The 23176-nt window shown below is 43.0% G+C and overlaps 2 protein-coding genes across 2 annotated transcripts in view; one reads left to right on the top strand and one right to left on the bottom strand.

The window, feature by feature from the left end:
- ermp1 (endoplasmic reticulum metallopeptidase 1) overlaps nt 1–5181 on the top strand; it is a 119130-nt gene extending 113949 nt beyond the window's left edge. The window contains exons 19-20 of the mRNA XM_010787211.1: nt 720–883; nt 1713–5181. Of these exons, the coding sequence (XP_010785513.1) occupies nt 720–883; nt 1713–1889 (341 nt within the window). The 3' untranslated portion in view covers nt 1890–5181. The remainder of the gene's footprint in view (nt 1–719; nt 884–1712) is intronic.
- A 376-nt stretch (nt 5182–5557) lies between these two features.
- The window catches only part of ric1 (RIC1 homolog, RAB6A GEF complex partner 1), a 65654-nt gene continuing 48035 nt past the window's right edge, over nt 5558–23176 (bottom strand). The window contains exons 14-27 of the mRNA XM_010787210.1: nt 22038–22148; nt 21693–21782; nt 21427–21587; nt 20576–20714; nt 20369–20485; nt 12212–12619; nt 11290–11601; nt 10964–11122; nt 10349–10488; nt 9980–10260; nt 9447–9659; nt 9187–9364; nt 8886–9074; nt 5558–8064 (exon numbers count right to left, since the gene is read on the bottom strand). Coding sequence (XP_010785512.1) covers nt 7749–8064; nt 8886–9074; nt 9187–9364; nt 9447–9659; nt 9980–10260; nt 10349–10488; nt 10964–11122; nt 11290–11601; nt 12212–12619; nt 20369–20485; nt 20576–20714; nt 21427–21587; nt 21693–21782; nt 22038–22148 — 2814 coding nt within the window. The 3' untranslated portion in view covers nt 5558–7748. The remainder of the gene's footprint in view (nt 8065–8885; nt 9075–9186; nt 9365–9446; nt 9660–9979; nt 10261–10348; nt 10489–10963; nt 11123–11289; nt 11602–12211; nt 12620–20368; nt 20486–20575; nt 20715–21426; nt 21588–21692; nt 21783–22037; nt 22149–23176) is intronic.

Genomic DNA, 23176 nt, shown 5'->3' with positions numbered 1-23176 from the left:
TATTTATGTGTATTTTTATGTAGTCTTAAAGTTACAACCGGCCCTTTGAGTGCAACCATAATGCTAATGTGGCCCGCGATGAAATTGAGTTTGACACCCCTGCTCTAAGGACATACAGGCAGGGGTAAGAGACACGATAAAAAAGCCCCAATGTCATGTGACTTGAGTTGAACTTGAGTCAGAGGATTAGTGCAGAGAATCTCCCTGATGATGGCAGCCTATTCACAGACAGGCTGAGTGGGCACACTAAAAATATCTGGTTACACATAAAATGAGGGGGAGAGTTTACATCAGCACTGAGATTGATGTCTGCACAGGGATATTTAAGACATGAAGTTATTGATTGAAAGGTCAACTTTGATCTTGTTAACATAATGAAAAATGACTTTATCCAAGGTCCATTCGGTAGCTGCTTTAGAGCTTTAAAACAAACCTTCGTCTACAGGTCAAGTTTACCAAGTTGTCATAGAAATGTTGATGTTCAAGAGTACCGTAAGTCCATCTTGCCATAAAAACCCTTTGCAGAGGAACAGCATGTGATATGCATTCATTATTATATTGTATTAAGTCTTTGTTTACATTTCAGTTTAGGTCCCTGGTGCCAAGCGGTTCTGCTGTAACCAATAAAGTATAAGCACTGTCACGGATATAAACTATCAATAATGGGATGCATTCATTTCTCAATTGGCTGATCGTGATGTGTCTGTGTTTACGTGCAGGCCCCAGTCACATGTCCCTGTATCTGATGCCCCATCGAGGAGCCGGCTTCTCCACGTGGTCCTTCGGAGACGGGACGCCTCAGTTCGATCTGAGTGGAGAGTATTTTGTGTTCTATTCTCGAGGCCTCGACGCCCCCTCATGGACCTTCTGGTTTGAAATACAGGTACTGCCTGCAGCCCGAGAAGAGTCTGTACACATTGTGCAATAACATTTTTATATTGGTGTTGTTTTCAGATTTTTTTTGCTCAAACTGCTTTCTATTTTTGGTAAGAGAATATAATCTGTTAGTCATTGCCATCTGTTGGCTTGGATTTTGAAGAGAAATTGCATCGACATTTTTTTGGCAGAACATTTTTATATCACTGACTCATTTTTCTAAATGTTAAATTACATGCTTTTTAATGAATTGGTTATGACTTGGGTATTTAAAGGAAACAATTGTTGACAGTGGCTTCTATTTTTAGACAGAGCCAGGCTGGTTCTTTACCCCTCTTCCCTGTATGCATGCTAAGCTAACCTGACCAGCTCCTATGCCCAACAACAAAATACCCAAACTATTATTTTAACACTGTTTTTTCCTTGCCAACAACATTCTGTAAATCACCAGGCACTGCTGCACATTTGACAGCTGAGTATTTAGACAGATGTTGAGTTTTGTTTTGATGTCATTCCTTTCATTCCTCACATCTCTGCATTTCTGAATACCTTTGCTTCAGTGATGTCTGCAGGAGATTAGCTCCTGGCAGGACACAGCAGGACTGCTGTCATGGGAGAACCTTTAAACTCCCAATTTGAAGACTTCATTTGACCAATTGTTGAGACAAACTCCATGACCTTTTAAAGACTCTTTTGAAATCCGTCGCATAAGCTCAAACACATGCAGCGTAACTAAGCCAAAGACAAGGTGTTCTTTTCTTAAGGCCTGGGATCACTGCTGGTCCTCTCACATGGTAACTCTGTGTTAACCAGGGGTCTGTCCTTCTCCTCCTCAGCCCCCCAGGGACCCGGACCCCTCAGGCCCCGAGGGGATGATCTCCGTTGCCATCTCCACCCACTATTTCTTCGGACAGGACAGTAGGACTGCTCAGCTGGAGGAAGTCCTCCGCAGGTTTCCCTCATGGGCTTTTCCTTCGTCTTGGGTCAGTACCTACGACATGTACCGATACTGAGGGACGCCAGATATCGCAGAGGACGGCGCCGAGGAGAGCTGAGGGTCAAAGGCCCCCCCCCCCGAGACATACAAACTGATTTTAAAGGAACAATACTGAGGACCAGCCCGGGCGCCTTTCCTCTCTGACACTCTAACACACTCCTGCTCCCTGAGAGACCCCCATCACTGTGTCAGCAGGCTTATAGCTAACGGAGCAGGAGGAGGCGCGGAGACACGGCAGAGGTAAGCCTATCAGAGAGCTTACAAACTCATCGTCCGAGGCCCCGGCAGACACAAGCCTCGTGCTCTCTCCTGGGTTAGCGAAACAAAGGGGTTCCGTTTTCCTTTTTATTTTTTTAAATCAATCTGTCGTGCCTTTGCTTTACTCGATCCATCTCACCCTCCTCCTCCTCACTTTCCCTCATGCCTCCTTCCTCGCCCATTCCTCCTGAATGAATAACCACTTCCCCTGCTAACCCCTCAGATTACATCAGGCTTCCTATGCAGGAATGAGCACTACCTGTAGAACCACTGTAGGTGTAGATACATACCGATGGATCTGTTTGACCCTTTCTCTGACTTTGACTGGAAACGTTGACACTTTGAAAGTTGCTTTTCACCAACATGCACTTGTTTATATTCTGAGCAAATCGTTTTTCTGTTAACAGTGAAATTGCTCATCTGAACTCCTCAGTAGCACCACTGATTAGCAAGTCGTACCGCTGTGTTTACATGAGGAACGCCAACAGTCTGCGTTAACTGTCAGAGAGCTGGCGTGCAGAGGCTGTGCCTGTTGGATGGAAACAGCTGACTAGAATCAAAATGTCAATGTGTCCTTTAAAGGAGCAGCCTTCCTGGGGAGTCTGTGCATAGGGCGATATAAGTCTTAATGTTTCAGCCTACTTGTGTTGAAATGGTCTTGAAACAGGGGCAGTCTGAATGTCCCGTGACTAGCATTATTCCCCGGGGCCTTGAGGGTGAGCGGCCGGAAAGCCAACCAACTCCACACTATAATTGTTACCAAATGTCATCACTATCTACAGAAAATACCCTCTGAGGTCATTGGGAAATAACCGACATTATGCATCGCCAAAAGCAGTTATATAGGTTTTATTTAAGGGTAAATTAAATGTAGATACCCTCAATCATTTAAACGTTCACATCGGTGCTGCTGCCGACAGCTCTTAGCAGTGTCTTTTCTTGTGTGTGTGTTGCTAATATTTCACATAGTTCACTCATCTCACGTGGAGCCTTTCCATCTAGAGCCGAAGTACCACAACTTGCTCCTTCAGATAGCCGGGCCCTGACAGCACCACGGTACATTCAGGGCCGGGTCACACTTGAAGAGAAGCGGTGCAGTGACTGGAGAGATTACACACAGGGGTTAAAGGTCAATCTCTCCTGGAGGAAATGCACTCGGCGTGTTGCGCTTGGTCGCTCATGTGAAAAGTGCCAAGAAAGCTAGAGGAAGGTTCAAGGATCACCGTAACATCGGTCATTTAAGTGCAAAGTGGTTGTTAATGTTGGTTTCGGAAAGTTCTAGAAATGAACAGGTGTGGGGGAGGAGCTTCACGGAGCTGTTTCACCACCTAACAAGCCGCCTGAGGGAGTATACTGGTGTCACCACTACCTCTGCAGTGATCCATACTTTGTGATAACAGCTTTTATTGTCCTCGTGTCGTGGTTTGAATGTGACTGTTGAACAAGTGGGAATGATTTAGCTCACTTTAGAGAGATTATTTTGAATGGAATATAAAGCACCGTTATGATGATCTGCAGGCGGTTAAATCCCATCTGTTATCAAGTGACCGTCCCCCAATTAGGAATCTGTTCAAACAACAATGTCCACTGTTGCTTGTCTAAAGTTTGACTCCCTCTCAATGTGGCATCGGGTTGTAAAGGCGTGGGAGAAAAACTCCTCGTTGTGATCCATGTTTTCCGACATGCTGACATGAAGGAGGCCTTAACATTTCGCTTCCAACGACACAAACTGTTTACTGTCGTAGAAACCAACGACTCAGTGGTTTTTAAAGCTATCAGGTGATGCACTGTTTTTATGCTGTTGTCTGTTGGAGAGTTTCAACTTAAATCCATCCCAGCCTTAGACGACACTCGGCAGTTAGCGGTCCTACTCTGCTCCTTCGCTTATGCACACGTCTTTAAAGTACTCTAACTCCATCTGTGTGTGAGAGCAGGTGACACATCTCTCCTCAGTGTCCCTTCATAAAACTAAACACATCAGACCTCTTCTGTTATGAATTCACTTAGACTGTATTGTAGGAATAGTTTTTTGTAATTGGCCGGTGAAAGAGATTTGATGCTACTCATCACGTTTGTTTCTTTTTGTCAATCCTAATAGGACCATACCTGTGTTTTGTGTGCGTTTTAGCCATTAACCCCAGATACTACAGTGAAAGCAAGTCAACCCCAAGGACAGTAGTTGGCAGTAATGTAAATGTGTGTGTAACAGATGCTGCTGCTGCGTTAACTCAGTGCTGCTCTCCCCGAACCTCAACAGACACACACATCAGTGTGTAGATGCTTATTTAAGTGACTTGAGTTGATCTAAATCTGTTTTATTGAAAGTGAATATGCAGAGCGTCTACGGGAGGAAAAGCTTTATTAACAAGTGTAAATGGTTATTTTCTAATCATCTGTGGAAAGTCATAGGCCTATAGTGATTTTGTTAGACACTGATGAAAGACGTCTCGATTTAAAACGCTGTGAAACGGCTCCCCTGACGCCGTTGGTGCTCCCACTGTTAGAGTAAAGAAACACAGAGAGAGCTTAACATAAATTAAACAGTGATTTGATTTGAAATAGTTTGCAACAGAATCTAATGTAACTCAGTTTAGACTGAGAGGTTGGGTAGAATCACACTAGGATGTAGCGTTACCTTCATCACACAATGTACTGACATCTATTCTGGGACACAGGGAAACGTCTTAATGCCTGGATGTCCTTCTTTTTTAAAAGATGTTCAAATTGTTTTGTTGTAGTTACCTGTTCCAACATCACTCATGCCTACTTCTCTAACTGTTGTTCAATTAATGTTATTTTTTTTTTAAACTGATGATTTTGTTCATTTTTGTGAGTTATTTGAAATGTTCAATAACTCCTTGAACTGCTGTTTTGCTTCATTGCATATTTGTCTTTCAATTGAAATGAACTGATTGATATGACTGGTTTTATTGGGAATGATCTGGTGACAGGGTATCCATCTGTTGATTGGACAGGATGATTTGATCTTATGCAAAAAGCTTGAATTAAATTAGCACCTGTACAGCATTAAAAACGCTTATTACAATATTGTTGTTGGTTGTATTGTCCTTTTTAAACTCGGTTCATATTTCAATAGCCTCCATGTCATGTTAGAATCAAACTTTACAGATAAGACAAATGGTTTTATTAGATTTCAGGGTTTCTTCTCTATAGAATATGAATATCGACTCAATGCAGCATTACAGATTAGGATAGGTGATTGTAGCACTCCTTTTTGTTTGTGCTTTGGAATTTGCCACGAGTAATAGTGAGAGAAGTGTATTTATTTAAAAAAATGTTAAATCAGTTCATGCTGTCACATGAAACCAATGTACTATTATTTTGTATATAAATGATTTAGCATTAATATTAAATTCCTCCTGGCTCATATCACTACATGTAAACAGCAGAAACACAGGCCACTCATCATTTTTAAAAATAATTTATTGGTCTTTTATGTACAAGGAGAACAAATGAAGTAGAAAACCAAACATGAGTTGAAAAGGCAAATGTACGAGAGTATTTTTACACTGCACTGAGGATGTTTGCTGCCGATGCCCCAGAAAAAAAAGAAAAAGAAATCTAATCAGGAAACAATTTAAACTGTACACGGAGGGGAGGGGGGGGGATGTACCATGACCTGCCCCCACCTGCAGAGAAGGGAACCAGAAAACATCTGCAGTATTCATCATTTCCCTAGGAAACTGTCTCGTCAGAATGAGTTTGAGCATCAATGGTTAGATTCTGAGGAGGGGGGAGGGGTGAGGGTGTTTTTGTTTTCTCCCATTTGCGTCGTGAGACACTCGATTTGAAGCAACCGGTGGGAGCAGAAGGCCTCTGGTCGTCAAGTCTTTGGTTCGTCGTGTTACCGTTTTTCAAGTAAAGCGTACAGCGGAGCAGCGTAGTGTTGCTGTACGCTTGTTCGGGGGGGAGGGGGTTATGTTGAGTTCATCACTCTGCCCTTTTGAGAGTGTTTGAACAACACAGGCAATTCATACATGATACGATACGACACCCGACTCATCTCATTACAAGAGAGCTAAAAGGTATCTATAAAATATAATTTGGTCTATCATGGTCAGTAAAAGCTGGGGAAAAGAACATACAAAAATAAAGCTGAGTAACATTTCGATACATTGCACAATATAATACTGACTGATGAACCGTTTAGTTCCTGCGGTAGAGAGCCAATACACGAGTTTGATTTCATCAAAGGGGGACAAGTTTGTTATCAGTCATTAAAAACAAACCGAGCAAAATTCAGAGGCAGCTATAATGCCAATAAATAATACCATAAATGAAGACTAATACAATTAGAATCTATTTGCATGTGATGAGTCACCAAGCAAGTCAACACGTTCTCAATACAATGTGGTACACGCATCCAGGTAATCCACACAAACCAGAAATCAGTCTTAGAGGTTCAGGGAGGTGATATGCCAAGTCAAATTACAATTCTTCCATTACAGCCAATGATACTGACTGTTAACACTGCTGCTGAGGGAAGGGATGGATCCTCTTTCAATAAGTATGAAGTCTTCAGAGTAGGATGGATTTAATAACACAAAATCTGCCTCGCTGATGAAAGGAAACACATTCTCATCTCCCAGACGGACACTTAAACCCAAATGTGTGTTTAAAAGCTGGAGAACATATCACATCATTTGGTTTTTATGGCGCTTTAAATCTGCTCAACACTGCTCTGACTGTTGTCTTAAATCTGGAACACGTGAAGAATATCAGACAGCGCACTCGGACATATTTGGGTCTGGGTATCAGCAAACGTGGTGTACGAAATGTGTTTGGAAACTAATCCGCACACTCCGCGATCGTATTCTCAGAAATGCTCAGGGCGCCACTTCTCAAAGAATTCATACCATGCTTCTAAGGGGAGGCTCAAGAAGGACGAGGTGTAATGGATAGAAAAATAATGTTATTTTGTACACTGTTACATTATTGAAAAAGGTATCACAAAATATTTTTTTTTAAATCATATGAGGTATGAAAGTATGAAACACCTCTCGTGCACGCCGTGGGCTCAGACACACTTCCTGTAAATGGTTCACGACTAGAGCTTTGTTCTACGTTTTGCTAGGCGATGTAGCATGATGCTAACACACTCAGGGCTCGCCTGTGAACTGATTCTTGCACACATTACACCAAAGGAAACAAATGGAGCTTCTTGTCTGGACAGTGAAAAGAAATAAAACGTTCCAAAGCCTCCAGTTGAACTTGAGTGTCAAACAAAAAGCTACGCACACAGAATATTTTTCTTAGAATTTGAACAAATGAAATGTGCTGGTCCACAGCTTCCACACACCTGATGGATAGACGCACAAACTGACGGGTGGCTTTTGTCTAACAGCACATTATGGTCTGTGAGACGTCTGGTTTGTAGCTTGGTATCCACAGGGGGGTACATCTGAGGAGTGGATAATACTGACTGAAGTAAGAACCTGCAGGAGAGGTACTTTCTGCACACACACACACACACACACACACTCAGACACACACACACACTCAGACACACACACACTCCAACAAGAGTATATTTCCAGTCCAGCCCCTGCTGCGCCCCCCTCTGTCACAGGTGTGAGTCCAGAGGAGGCTCCTGGCTTCATGACAGGGTGCAGTCGTAGGCCCCCTCCTCCTCCCCCTGCTCCTCCGTCTGTTCGGGGGGACACTCCTCAGAGGGGGGACGGGGGAACCCTCCCGGGGGTTCCAGGGAGGGCAGGGCGAGGCCCAGAGGAGCCGCTACTCCTCGGATGTCCTCCGCCCGGGGCGCCGCGGCCCCTCCCGGACCCTCGGAGCTGCCCAGCTTGGAGCTCTGGCTGGTGGGCTGGAAGGCCTCGGGCTGCACCGCCTCCACCGCCGCCTCCATCAGGTCCTGCAGCTGGGGCTGGATCAGGCTCAGGAAGGGTTTGTAGCCCAGGCTGGAGAAAGGATGAGAGTGAGGAGGGAAAGAGGTCAGAGTGGGTACATTTTCTACCATTTTTGGATTGTTCCAACACAGGGGTGTCCAAACTTATTTCACCGAGGGCCACATACAGACAAATATATGAAGGGCTGGGCCACTCACTAGAGGTGAGGTTTATCGCCTCTTACGTTCAGTTATAAGTTGGAAAAATCAACCCAATGTAGGTCAACGATTGTTGATACTGGAAAATGCTGTTAGAAACACAACAGCCTTCATCACAGCTCTCTATAGGGTTTACTTGATTTAGTTTGCAGCTCATGCCTTAAAACAGAAGCTTCAGATTGCTTATAAAAAGATTTGATATGCAACTAAGTGATTGGGCTTTTTAAATGAACTAAGATTAGTTTGAAAATGTTTCCAACTTTAATTTATTTGAAAAATGGGCACAATTTATGAATGAATTTGCCCTCATTTTGTTTTATACAAGCCACTGTCATTGTTAAGACAAGAGAACTATATACAAGTCTCACAAGAGGGTAATGTGCACTGTTCTGGTTGTATCTATTTTTTTTATGTTTTACGATTTCCTATACATTGCACTGTTGTTTGACTTCGGTCAACCTCTGTTGTTTTAAAATGTGCTCTCTAAAGAAACTAAGCTTGAATCTCACATCACAAGCATCCAGAGTGTTAAAATGCTTATTTCATGTTTGTGTTCAGCTGCCTTAACCAGTGCTGCAGAGTTCATCACATAATGGCTACTAATCACTTATATTCTGATTCCAAAAAGGATGCTTTCTATGTAAAAATGTCATTACACTTCAAAGTTACACCCACCAGTTAGTGGACACCCACGAGTCGACAGCCAATAGGCCGTTCCGGATGCTCTGCACAGTTTCCTGGGGGACCTCGGGGCTGTCCAGGAAGCAGATCACCTGCTTTATGACGTTGGCATCCCGCAGGATCAAACCAATCACCACACACCACTCCAGACAGCCCGCCTCCATGAACACATGAAGGAGGTACCTGAAGGGGGAGAGAGACACCGCTGTCAAATACAGGCTTATGATTTACATTGGATCAAACCCAACTGCAGAGGGACCATGGGGAGGAGAGTTAGAGGGGTTTGGGGTCTCACCTGAGCTGCACCTGTGACTTGTGCGGGCCTTTGTTAGCCAGCTCCATGGAGATGTGCTCCAACTCGGCCTGACTGAGACTCAGAGTGGACGAGTTCTCATCAACCATCATCCAATCACCATCCACCACCGAGCTGGTCTCCGTCAGGTCTGTGGCCGAGCCCACGCTGTACTCCTCCACTAGAGGGGAGAGAAAGAGAAGGATTAAGAGAGGAAATAGGGATTCATTTAAATACTTCTCCTGTTAGTAACTGCTTTTTACCTTTGTTGGTGAGCAGAGACAGGATGGCGTCGTGTGTCTGTGGAGAGTGTTGGTTGGAGTGGGCGGAGGAGGCCGTGTCCATGTCCTTGGCTCTGTCCTCCAGCCTGTCCAGCCAGCTGTGGCTGGTGTTGTCCGCCTGAAGGGGCCCCGTGTCCATGTCGCTGTTCAGCAGACTGTCAGCCGACTGAGACTTCAACAGCCGAGTGCTCAGCGCTTAGGAAACAACAAAAACACAACATGAAATATTAGGATAGAGCTGAGAGCTAACTGGGGAAGCAGAGGGCCAACTTTGGTTCATGTTCGGTCACCTATTATGATAAACCCACTTTTTCATGTCTTTTATACATAAACATGTGTCCCCTCTGTGTGAAGACATTCGGAAAGTTTCATTCCCTTCTCTCAAAATCCTGTCTGAAAATGAGCTGATCAGATTTTGGCCACTTTATGATGTCATAATGTTTTTTTGGGTTGTGTAACTATTAGCCAATCACCAACCAAGGTAACCCCCCCCTCCTGCATCGTGTCTCGCTCACCTGGGCGACAGCGTCCGTTCTTCAGAGGCGAGCTGATGCTTCCCACGGGGATAACAGGGAAGGGCCAGAGGAAGTCCTTATGGAGTCGCTTCAACGCAGACACAAAGTCCTCGACCCGGGCCACGCGGTTCCGTTCCCGACACAACCAGCCGATGAGTTCGAAGCCCAGCTGTGCGGAGAAGCATCCCAGGTCTCGGAGGCGGACCTGCTCCAGGAGGTGGCGGGCGTGACGCCACAGCATCAGGTCGATGTACATGTTCTCCGCACAGTCCACCTCCCGACTGACAAGAAGAAGGAGAGGAGGGATTTAGATGTTGCTGTGAGGACATTTTGAACAACACATACCCTGTGTCTATAGTGTGTCCCTACCCTTTAGTAGAGGGTCCCGAGGGCATACTGAAGGTCTTCTGCAGGTTGAACTTCCCCGTAGCGATGGCGTCCGCTGACTGCGACAAACTAATGCTGCGATTTCTGAAGAACTCAAAACCGCCACTTGAGCTGCTGGGTTCCTAAACACAGAGACGCACAGTTCAACTTTCCTGTTAAAGTGTAAAGTGTTTCAGACTAGCTTGATCAAGGACAGATTACTAGCAACTACTTTGATGCTTGTTCTGCACGTCTGTGAGTTGCCTCTTTATGTTGAATTGTTATAAAATGTCATTTACTCACTTTGATCGTCTGCTTTTTGAATAGTTGTTACTATTTAAACATCAGGAATGAATACATTGGTACTTGTTTTAAAGCAAATGGATAGGAATTAAATGACTTATTTTATACCTTATTATTCCACTTTTTTCCGGTTTTGTGGATTAGGGAAAACAGAAAGGTGGCATTTTCAATGTTGATGAATAAAAACACAATTGAGATTAAAACTGTTGGACAGATTCCAACAGATTGCTGACTGATTTCTATAGAGCTAGTCAAAGAACAACAACAATAAACAAAGGAAATAAATGTTTGTTGAGATTATTGAAAGTTCTTTACCTGAGTGGTGGGTGTTGGGGGAGGAGTATCCATCTCCCCAGATCCGATGGCTTTGAGGAATCGGATCATGTGCCGGCAGAGGTCCCACTTGCCCTGCTCGAGTGCCGTGTTGAAGAGTAAAGTGGCGTGTTGTCTGCTCACTGCTGGAACCTCCATGTTCTTCACAGAGAGAAGGAGCAGAAATGGAGACTGTGAGCTTTTTTTTTGATAGCATGACACCCTGAACAGTTTTAGGTCAGGTATCACAATGAATTCATTTATGTCTGATCATCGCTGCATTATGCTCTGAACAGCTAACTGATCATGCAGTGTCATCGTGTCTCTACCTGCAGTATAATCAGATAGGAGGCTGCTGTGTCCAGGTCTTGGGCCATGAGACACTCCTCAAACAGATCTTTGGGGTTTCCCACGGCGGCAAACAGGTAGTTCCACAGGGCGTACTCCGTCTTCCTGGCACAGTGGACGATGGTCTGGAGGAAGAGGGGGAACTCGGTGATGAACTTGGCCACGGTGGGCAGCAGAGGGTCGGGGATGGGCTCCCGCGACGTGGCCTCTTCCTCCAGCACCACGTGCACCATCAGCTCCATGACGTGGGGGAAGTAGGGCAGGGAGGCACAGGACTGAGCCAGCATCAAAGCCTGTGGTAGAGAGGACGTTAGGTCATGGAATAAAACACTTCCAAAGAAGTGGCTCAGGGATGTTATGTCTTTCCTAAAACTGGAAAAGATTAAATCATCTCTGAGGCGATTCCTGTACGTCTTACACCAAGTGGCAGCCCTTCTCAACCTTCTTCAAATGTCGTCTATTTTTGTCTAATGGAGACACTCCACTGTCCCTCATCTGTTTCCTTTTTTTTGTATTATTTTTTGTCTGTCAGTTTGCTTATTGCTCTCTCCCTTTTTGGTTTACTGGTTTGTTTTGGTTATGAATGTGTGTTTGAATTTTGTCTGACTTCAAGAGAAGAAAAACCAGGGAACAAATTCAAAAGCATGGCTCTTCAGTCGATGTGCAACAGAAGTTAAGACTACGACGATCACTGGTTGTTTTTATTCTGTAACTGTGGATCCCATCGATGTACCAAAATGGCGTTTCTCTAAAAAAAAATCGAATTGTTTTAAAGTAATGGAAAAGAGTTTATGTACTTTGTAGGAGTGCAAACAAGCAAAGCCTCATCATGTAATTGAACTGTTTGAGAATGCGTAAGTACACTCATGTTGATTTCTCCCTAAGTATGGCGGCTCCTCGTACCTGTTCACCCAGGTTGCGCACCAGCAGCTGCCTCAGGATGTGGTGGAGGTAGATCTGGGACGTCCTCTCCACAGTGCAGTAGGGGAACAGCGCCTCCAGCGGCTCAGAGGGGCCCTGTAGCCCGTCGTAGAGCACCGTCTCGTTGGAGGCCCCCAGCACCAGGGCGTCCTCGAACAGCACGGCCAGAGGGTAGATGTTGATGTGGAAGGGCAGCATGATGCGTCTGGAGAGGAAGGAGTGGGGCTTGCGGTGGTCTCGGGGAAACAGAGGCAGCCACACCTTCATGCCCGCCTCGCCGCAGGACAACCACAGGGCCTCCAGCAGGTGGCGCTTCTTCTTGTTGGAGCGACAGGTGGTCCACACGTTCTCCACACACTGGGCAAGCACCACGGGAGGACAAAATTGTAGCTAGGGGAGAAGGAAAGGGATTTATTAATACAACCTAGACTTAATATGCTGCTCCTGGGGACAACACATTTGTTGGGTGAAGGTTGTGTTATGTTTCTATTGACAAGATGTGTGAAGTTGCTTTTAAGACCAGGTTTTAAGACCACTGACGTTAAAGATTATAACTAACCCCAACAGTGTCTTTTAAAGGACAAACCTCTGGCTACTGATTTACCATCACTGGCATATTAGTCTGCTTTAGAATGCTTGAACAATATTTAACATAAGCATTAAGCCAGTGACACCAAAGGCTACAGATCTGATAAAAATAGCCCCGTAAGAAAAAGTTATCAGGGCCAGCATCAACATCCCCTGCCATCAACTACTGAACGTCGAATGCATCTGTGGTATAAGCAGTGTTGGGACTAACACGTTACAAACTAACGCGTTACTGTAACGCAACTACCTTTTGCGGTAACTAATAACGTTACTAGTTAACTATTCCCATTGACTAACGCCGTTATAGTTACTGTGATTTAAATGGGTGCGTTACTGCGTTACATTATGTGATCCAACTGAACAGAATCTCCCTGCGGATGTAATTTACAGGCGAATACAGCGATGTCCTCTCACAGCACCATGGAAAAGTGAAAGTGATGTGAGGAGTGATGATTAGTTAACGCGGGGTAACATTTCAAGGTAAGCCAATCAGAGACAGAGTTGGCCGGGTCCTTATGGGGAAAATACACAGACACACAAACACTTGCTAACACACACGGCAACGCCCACCACCAGCACACACACAAACACACACACAATGGCAGATGCAAGTATCAGCGAGAGCAGCAGCGCATTTAGAACTTGGAGATATAACCACTATTTTCAATTTGTGGGGATAAAGGACGCAAAAAATACAATGACGGGGAGTTGTCTTTTCTCTTACTGTGCCACAGAACAACACAAAAACTGTTATTATTTTTAAAGTAAAGCAAAGTAACTTGCTACTAGTTACTTTTATAATTTAGTAACTAATAAAGTAACTAGTTACTTTTTTGAGAGCAGTAACTATAACTATTACTAGTTACTTTTTAAAAGTAACTTGCCCAACACTGATTATAACAACATATGCATATTCATATTGGTGGTTCCTCGGGTCTTATTATAAATAAAATACGATTAGGAAGTTATCTCTGCCCAACAATTTCACATGTTTTCGACAAAAACAAAAAAGAATATGATTGTATTTTTTCATTCAAGGAATAAAGTAGCCAATCTTAACATTTCAGTCAAATATGTTTAACTTCTTTTAATTGTTCCAAATCTTTAAAAGGAATTCCATGGCAACATTGCTTGATAATTCATTGCTCTCTTTATTGAAGCAGTTCTAAATAGGGTTAATTAACATGAGGCTGTTGTTCTCTTTGTTGACACAAACTGTCTTCATCAACATTTGAGAAATAATGTGAGGAAGCTTTTTTTTTTAATTTAACACCACACATGGCAAAAGCATTAATAAACAGCCATAAAGTAACTTTACAAACAAATCTAAAGTCACCTCTTTGCCACTGAAAACCCTCCTGCAAGTGTAAGATGTGGCTGTGTGTGTAGAGGTCCTCTGATGTTTATTTTGTTTTACTGGGAGCTGAATTATCCAAAGGGAATAGTGACCAACCAGTCTAACAGTCTACAGACTATACAGTCTATCATTGGTAGAGCTTTGAGACTTTCCCCGTACCTCCTGAAAAAGAATAGGAAAAAGCATACAGAAATGCATTATTCCTTATTAATGTTTGATATTACAAACCACTCCCTCTCTGTTTCTCTTGACTCAGCTATTGTTTTTATTTTCAGCGTAGCAAAGCATATCCATCAATTGAGTTCATTCCTTTATTTTAAAGCATATAAAGTGTTAACATGGTAGTTTTACTGAGGTACCACCTTGTACAATGTGCTTTGGCAACACTGTGTTTTCGATATGATCATGCCAATACAGATGCATTGAATTGAAGTGAGATAAAAGAAGGTAACTTAGAAATTAAGGTCGTACAATTCTTAAATCAATACAGCTTATCTTATATGCTAGTAACATTATGTTCTTGGATGCAACAAATAGAAAGTTTAACCGATGGATTTCATGTAATTCAACTAAAATTAGCCTAAATATAATGCATTATTTGAAGGGCAGTCTGGCCTGTATTTTTCCTTCAATGCTTCGATAAATACATCTTGCCTTTCCCCAAGGTCGAGATATCTTTCTTTTTTTTTTTAAAGGTTGGTGATCACTGTCCTAAGACATTTCCTAATCTTCATAGATGAATGGACACAGTGAGTAGTTATTTTTTTTTTAAACACTCAACAAAGCTGTTAAAGTTAAAAGAATCTGTGTTTTTGACTGGGGTAGAGGGGGCTGCTAGCCGAGCTACCGCTAACAATAGCTCAGCTTATTTGTTCTGACTTTAAGTCTAAATGTCCAATTAATTAAGGTACATTTATGTGATTAAAAACAAACAAGATCAAGACGTTTATTGTACTGTAACAACGTGGTTTGACACTCTATAAAAAAACTATTTACCAATCTTGATGCTTGAAAATTGTTGGAAACATGGTAATCATGTTAATATATTTGTACTTCTATCGCCTTGTTATTGTTGGTCACCTTGCATGCTGTTTTTTCTTTACATATTGATGTATCTATTATTTTAAAAAATAGAAAACTCTAAATGGATTTGATCCAGCCTCAGTTGGCTTATTGCTGCAGACATTGGTCCTTCGGATGAACGTCAGCAGACTTTTATCGCGGAGCTTCCTGATTCAGACTCTGGAGTTTATCACACTTTGTTCACAACAGTGAGATAGTGAGAGAGAGGAGCGCTGAGGGACGCTGACAATCAGTCATGTTGATGTAAACAGAAAGCAGATTTAACAATATCAGAGAGTACCATCTTCTTCTGTCCACACAGTTCAGATCCAAACTGATGATGAACATCATTTGACATTGGGGGGGAAAAAAGTGCTATATCGCTATTGATAATGAATTGTTGTTTTGTACTCCTGATCCCATACAGGCGAAGTCCCTCCCCTTCCGGGGGACCTCCATGGAACCTTATTTCGGAAAAAGTATGTATTGAAGTCAATGGAGAGAGAAAGATTATCTTTCGATCCCGTTTGAATTGTGCCACGAATTACACATATGATGTTTGTCAATTTAAAAGATAATTTTGCAAGTCAAAAAAAAAAAAATGTGTCGTAAAACTTTGAAGTAACTTTTTTTGTGTGAAACCGCTCAATGAACTAAATTTCCCGTCTCGCACCACACACCAANGCTCTAGCCAATCAAACCGCTGCTTGTGGTGCGGGAGATTCATGTGATTGGTTGTTGGTCGAGTTTCAGACACGCCCGCCGGCAAGCGACAACGCACGCCGCTGTGTGGACGGGCCGTATCAGCGAGAGCAGCAGCGCATTTACAACTTGGAGATATAACCACTATTTTCAATTTGTGGGGATAAAGAACGCAAAAAATACAATGATTGGGGGTTGTCTTTTCTCTTACTGTGCCACAGAACAACACAAAAACTTGTATTTTTATTGTTATTATTTTTAAAGTAAAGTAACTTGCTACTAGTTACTTTTATANTGTGTGCCTTGGCAGTCTCAGACGCAAAAAATACAATGATTGGGGGTTGTCTTTTCTCTTACTGTGCCACAGAACAACACAAAAACTTGTATTTTTATTGTTATTATTTTTAAAGTAAAGTAACTTGCTACTAGTTACTTTTATAATTTAGTCACTAATAAAGTAACTAGTTGCTTTTTTGAGAGCAGTAACTATAACTATTACTAGTTACTTTTTAAAAGTAACTTGCCCAACACTGCATATTCCACAACTCTATAGTTCTAACGACCTTACATTGAAGATGTGTGTTTGGCCTACAAGCTAGGTGATTGGCTTTAGTTTATCACGATGCAAGCGTAAAAGTTCAAATGACACTGACAAAGGCTATGCATTGAAATGTCTCTGCTTGAAGAAGACAAGTCACATTTTGTTTTTAAAGAAAAAGCCCCCAGCTGCAGCTCTGGTCATTGTCACATTGAACACAAGCAGCACAATGCTAAGTACATAGCATCTCCCCTCTGATTCATCATTCATGTACTGAATCCGCTTCTGAGTTGTGTGAAAACACACCGTTGCCCATGTGTTCTCCATTACCCAATGCTAGCTGTAGTATTCCAATGATGTGGCGGAGGTCAGGCCAGGTTTAAGCAGATGTCTTCAGTTTTGTTTCTACACCCCACAAGGGGTTGCCGTGTACAACAGCTTGGATTAAATCGGATAGAGTGAAGTGGAAGTGTACACTGTATCCGACCCCCCTCTGGATTCACTTAGGTCTCTGTACAGTTAGATGATCACTTTTCTTCAAGACTGACAAGCAAAGTCGTAGAGAGACCCTTGCGTGATTCTAAGCTAGTTCCAGGCTAATCCTGCCGCCTGTATTATTTTACAAGAACACCTGCACGAAGGCCCTGCCTCAGGACAAGGTGATTTCATTTTCCTGTCTGGAGATTAAAAAAGTTATCATGATAAAAATGTACTTTTTCAATAGCACTTTCTACATTTCCCTTAAAACAGATCATAGCCTTATAAACCCCCTGACATTGACAGACTTTTCTGTTCGAGGGGAGGGTTCTGGGCCTCTTGTTTGAAAGATAGCAGACCCTGAATTAAAGTCTATTTTCAACAGGGATGTGATGGCGTACGATGTGATATACAGTTCTGCCTCCAGTGATCTGCTGGCTATCAGTAAATCTAAGGAGGAAGTGACCTCCTCCAATCTGTACCAAAGAAGAAATCTTCTCCAAAAGATGGCAAAATGCCTGGACAACATCTACTGAGCAGGAAAGGAGGCACCCGTCCTACATACAAACACATAACAAAAAGTTCATAAAAGCTTTTTGCACAGTATTTAAAATATATTGTGATAATGACATGGCTAATATTACTCTTTTGTAGAGTAATTGATAACAAATGTTTGGATGTTATTCTATTATTGTCAATAATGCAGAAGTCATTTGAAAGCACATTATGAATTATTTTGCTTTGAATAATGACATGAATAGCACACATTGAAGTTAAACAGCCAATAAACAATAACTCACTCTGATCTTTTAGGAGTGTGAGTATTTACACAGTTTGTGCTGTAAGATGGAAATGCCCCAAAGTCTGGTCCTTGGATGCATCCAGACATCCTTAACCTCTGTAAGGAGTAGTTTATTATTACTAATCACTGCAGCTGCTTTCTTTGGATGCTTAAATGGATGTAGAGAGACCCCTAAGTTGGCTTGTCTTCAAGTCAAGTCTGAGGGTGTCCTTCTACTGTGAGTCAGCTGGAGAACTTCCACTGAAGCGTGAGATCCTCTGGCTGGGAGCCACACTGTTTGGGCCAGTGAAGCCAAGTTTATGATATTGGCCTCTCAGACACTTCCTAGAAGGGTAACAGTGCTGTTCCAAGCAAATGGGAAAGTCCAGTCAATAAGAAAGAATTTAGTCACACATAACGTCTTGTTGAAACTGCTAGCCCTTTGGACCAATACTGCCGTGGCCAAAACCTCAAAGGATCAGTAAAGCATCTTGTCTTTACAAAGGAATGAATCTAGAGGAGGACATCAATGCATAGTTTTACCATAACTTTTAACTACAAAGTAATTCAAAATGTAGTTTTCTACTACTGGATGAGAAGAAGCACATTCCGACTGAAAGTTTCCCGCGATTGAATTGATTGACAGTTGGTGGCAATAATGAGCAAATAAGCGAAGCAGGGCCCCCGCAAAGTCAGTGAAGAAAACAAACGCATGCTAGCCAACATGGATGTAAACATACTGTAGGTTTCAATAATATAACATTTAAAAAAGGTTTCAAGTCTTTTATGGGGAAGCAAAAACACTTAATGTGGTTGATGGGTCTCACAAATACACACAGGAAGCACACAATGTTAACATAACATTTACAGATGGGTCCAGGTGGGTGAGTGGACATGATGGGCTTTTGTAACATAAGGTGTTTTGACATGTTTGTTTTAAAAGCTAAAAATTATAAAGTGAATAGTGGCTGAGTTTCATTGATATGCTTCAGTTTCAGGGTCCGGGGTTGCAGTCGAATAGTCCAAAAATCAGCTCCTAAGTTCTAACCCTATCGTCTATTCCTTGACCTTTGAGTGAAACGTCATGGGGTTAAGGGATAGTGGATAGGAGAATTCAAAAGGACTTAGGAGAAGAGACAGCGGTACGTTAGAGAATCCGACTGCACTTTCACTATCCGACGTGTTTATGGTGCGCCAGCGGACGTCATTTTGTGCGTCTGCTGCTGTGGTGAAACTATGGAAACTACAGTGTTCTATACAACGGACTACATGGATGTTTAATAAGAACGAGGGACTACTGTAAACCCATCTAGAGACTCTGCACCGCGCTCTGATGCTGTTGTTTTATGATTTATGAACGTGGACAACGGAGGAACATATTCTTCATGACCAAAGTTGAAATTGAAATAAAAAAGGAAAGTGAAACTTATGCTCGTCACCCTCTCCCTCCGGTCCACATTAATACAAATGATCCCAATACGTATGATTGTATGAAAAATATCTTAAAATCAATACAAATGTATTTGATCATTTATTTATTTGATAATTTCAGTAAACACTAACGTTCATATTTCTCTCTTTTTGATTATAATACTGATGAACGTTCAAAACAAAGCACTTTGGCAACTTACCACATACGTTTTAAAATGCTTAATAAGCACCGTAACTTTCATGATATAATTTCTCCGTCATCGTTTGTTTCCGTGAACGGCCGACTGTTGTGTGGCGGCAAATGCTGCGGCTGCAAGGCATTGTGGGGCAGCATTTTCTCCTCTCCTTTCGGTGAGGGAGGTCCAGTGGTTCCTAAGCTGAAGGAGGTTAAAAAGGAAGTTTGAAACCTCCTTTCCTATCACCTAGACTCTAGAGAATTCGAACGGCACTTATCATGGCTGCCACTGAGGGACTTCCAGGTCATTTCACTCCGTTAGGAAGGTTCCTAAGCTAAATGGACTATTCGACTGCAGCCCTGGTGTTTTGCATGCTGACTCACTATCAAACTGTCACAACTGGTCTCAAACTCAGTTTAGCCCTAAGCCTGTTTTTCAGGTCTCAGGCTCGAAANCGGGGGGGGTAACAACAACCAATCACAGGAATCTCCCGCCCCAGACACACAAGCACGCGGTTTGATTGGCTAGAGCTTGCACTGGCATATGATTCGAGGCGGCAAAAGTAGAACATTGCTCTACTTTTGCAGCGAGCACCGCGAGAGAAGCTACGCTTTGCTCCCACAATGCAGTTCGGCGAATCGTGACGTCACCCCATTCAAAGTGAATGGGCAGAAGCGTTGAAGCGGCAACGCACGCCGCCGTGTGTAGGGGCCGTCACAGCGCACCTGGCCCGCAGCCACAGCACGCCTGGCCGGTAGAGTGGCCCGCAGCCACAGCACGCCTGGCCGGTAGAGTGGCCCGCAGCCACAGCGCGCCTGGCCGGTAGAGTGGCCCGCAGCCACAGCACGCCTGGCCGGTAGAGTGGCCCGCAGCCACAGCACGCCTGGCCGGTAGAGTGGCCCGCAGCCACAGCGCGCCTGGCTAAAATGCTGGTCACATCATTATGTAAACAAACACGCATGTAAACGGCAATTTATCGAGGTCAGAAAAAACTAGAGACAATGCATTGGTTATTGTTGGGACTCACCAGCTTCTTGGAGTTGGCAGGCGTCTCCTTCTCCCGTACCTGCGGCCCTGAGCGGTCCCTCTGCAGCATGATCAGCTGGCCAGCCAGATTCAACATGATGCTCTCTGCCATGCAGGCCTGAGATGGACACACACACATATGTTAAACATGAAGGTACTTGCACCTTTAGAGGCAGTATATATCAGAAAGTGTGTGTAGCTTTCTTACCTGCTGCGGGGCTTTCAACGTGATGCCGGTCTCTGTGCGCACAGAGGTGAGTGTGACGGAGACCACCAGGGCGGGGTGAGGGATGTAGCGAGACATCGACACCTCCTGCAACAACTCCACACTGGCTGTCGGGTGTGGACTGAAACAGGAAATAAAGGCGAACATTATTAAAAAGGCAGAATCATATCTTCCAGGTAAACCACTAAAGCGCCAACAAATCCTAACGCAAAGAAATGCAGGGCTTTCCGTATCCAAGGGAACAGCATTCGACTGCCAAACAGAATCTCATTTTCATTAAACGTCAATGCAGTCAATGTTGGCAGACAACTTGATGTTGCTCACTTTAATGTTTTATTCAGGAAGGTTCCCTGATTTAATGAATTGCTTGTATCTGACTCGAAATAAATGTCACCATAAGGAATAAGGAAGTAAGCAGGAATCCTCACAGATCTGGCAACCTTTAAAGGTTATCAAGACGGCCAAATACTTCATTAAAAACAATGTATAATCTCAACAGACCTAATGCTGAGGAACACTTCTGTCGTGTAGAGTCAATAGCTTTTACTAAATGCCTCTTTTCCCAAGGGGAAATGTGGCAGAGTAACATATTACCTAACAATATTATGACTACTGGTGCTGAATTTCCCCTCAGGGATTATTAAAAGTTGATCTTAATCTTGATCTTAATTTTTAAAGGTGATCTTTATAAGGATACAAATGACTGAGATTTGCCCGGGAAAATATTATTTATAGTATGTTTAATTAACATAGGGTTTTTCTAGCCAGAGTCAGAAATGCAACAGTGGGAGCTATGCTAGTTCTGAATGTAAGACTGAAGGTGTGATGTGTACCTGTCGTTCCTCCGCTCCAGGCTGTAGAGGCAGATGGAGCAGTCGGCTCTGAACAGGATGACCATGTCTCTGAAGACGTTCAGCAGCAGAGTGTCTGACTGCAGCTTAGTGACGGATGCAAAGGCGTTGTCCAGGTTTGCCGAGCGCTGATAGAGCCTCAACTAGTCAACAGAAGGAAACGTCACAAAAACTGACTTACACAACTGGAATCTAGATAAACAGAAAGGGGAATTTAAGAGAAAATAAAGGTGGTGCTTCAGTCTCACCTGCTCTTGCTGGTCTATATAATTGTAACAGGCCACCACCACAAAGTCCTTCCACCAAGCCAGACCTCCTGTCACCGTCATGTTCTGCTCCTACACACACACATGCAAACACACGGTTTTTTATTTGAGCATGAAACACAACTGGCAATATTTTCACACTTAACAAACCTAAGATTGCCAACAAGACGCTTAAATTATGTTTTGAAAGCTAGATCATATTACAGAAGATAACGACCATCATGTTTAATCTGGACAAAATCTTAAAAAGAATAGAGAATATTTTAAATACATCTAGAAAATATGTCATTTAACATTTTATTTATCTTGGTCTACAATGTCACATACCTGAGTGATGTTTCCAAACAGCTTCCATTTCCTGGTGAATAAGGAGTAGTGTGCAAAGCCCCGCCTCCCTGCTACAGCCATGCACTGGCCTGCTGTGTCTATGGCTGCAAACTGCACACAAACACATATACACACAAGTCAATAAGGCAAACAATAAAATGTAATGTATTGACAGAGCATACAAACACTCACTAACACAATAAACAAAAACAGTTGTAATCGTATTAGCTACTGATATAGTAGCTCAGTCAGGTTTGTTTGTAAAGCCATCTATCATACAAAATGTGCTTTATAGGCTTTTCTAATTCAGCTTATATACACAACATCGTGAAGGCATTATGATTAGTGTTCTTTGTAAACAATACTGCTTTGTGTACACAGGACTATATCAGCTTCAGAGTCTGAGCACACATGGGAGAAATTATGACTGTGACTACTGTTAGAGGAAACAGATCAGACCGGATCATTTCAAAGATGATTTAATATGTTTTTTTGTATGATTCACAACCTTCCTGACACTTGACTAGGGTTGCAAAGGGGCAGAAAGTTTCCATGGGAAGTTAAGCTGGGGAATTTTGGAAATATTCGATGCAAAATTAAACAAAAACATGACATTTCAAAAAAAAATTTTTAAAGTAGAACAGAACAAGTTTTAATTATTTTATTGAACAATTATTTGTTTCATTGAAGAACGAAAACAGGAATGTTGAGTTAAATGTTACTCATCCACCCCAACCCCACTCATTAAAAAATGAACAAAAATGCACACCCCATCCAAAGATCCCCACAAAGTCCCATTCAAACTGTTAAATGAAAAGAGCCCTTCCTCCCTCCAGCAATAAGGCCCTATCTAAACCCATGCCCAACTATCGCCTTCAAGCAATCCTATGCCTGCTCTGGACCTGTCTTGGCTGCCTTTCAGGTCAACGGCTCTCTCCTGGTCATCAACACCAACTCGCGGATGTTTCCGTCTCAGTGAATCTTCGTCCAGCCTTGTGAGGATTGCGCTTGTCAGGCTCACAGGCCTTAGCCGTCCGGCGCCACGAAAGACGGATAACGATCTGCGATATTGGATGTGTAGGGCAATCAGGACCGGTTCGCGCACAAGCCTGTGGTAGGACGGGAGCAACCGAACGGGC

Source organism: Notothenia coriiceps, unplaced genomic scaffold (assembly GCF_000735185.1).
Source record: "Notothenia coriiceps isolate Sejong01 unplaced genomic scaffold, NC01 NC01_scaffold00030211, whole genome shotgun sequence".
NCBI classification, from domain to species: domain Eukaryota; kingdom Metazoa; phylum Chordata; class Actinopteri; order Perciformes; family Nototheniidae; genus Notothenia; species Notothenia coriiceps.
Note: the sequence above shows the minus strand (reverse complement) of the source record. Positions and strands in the feature narration are given on the sequence as shown.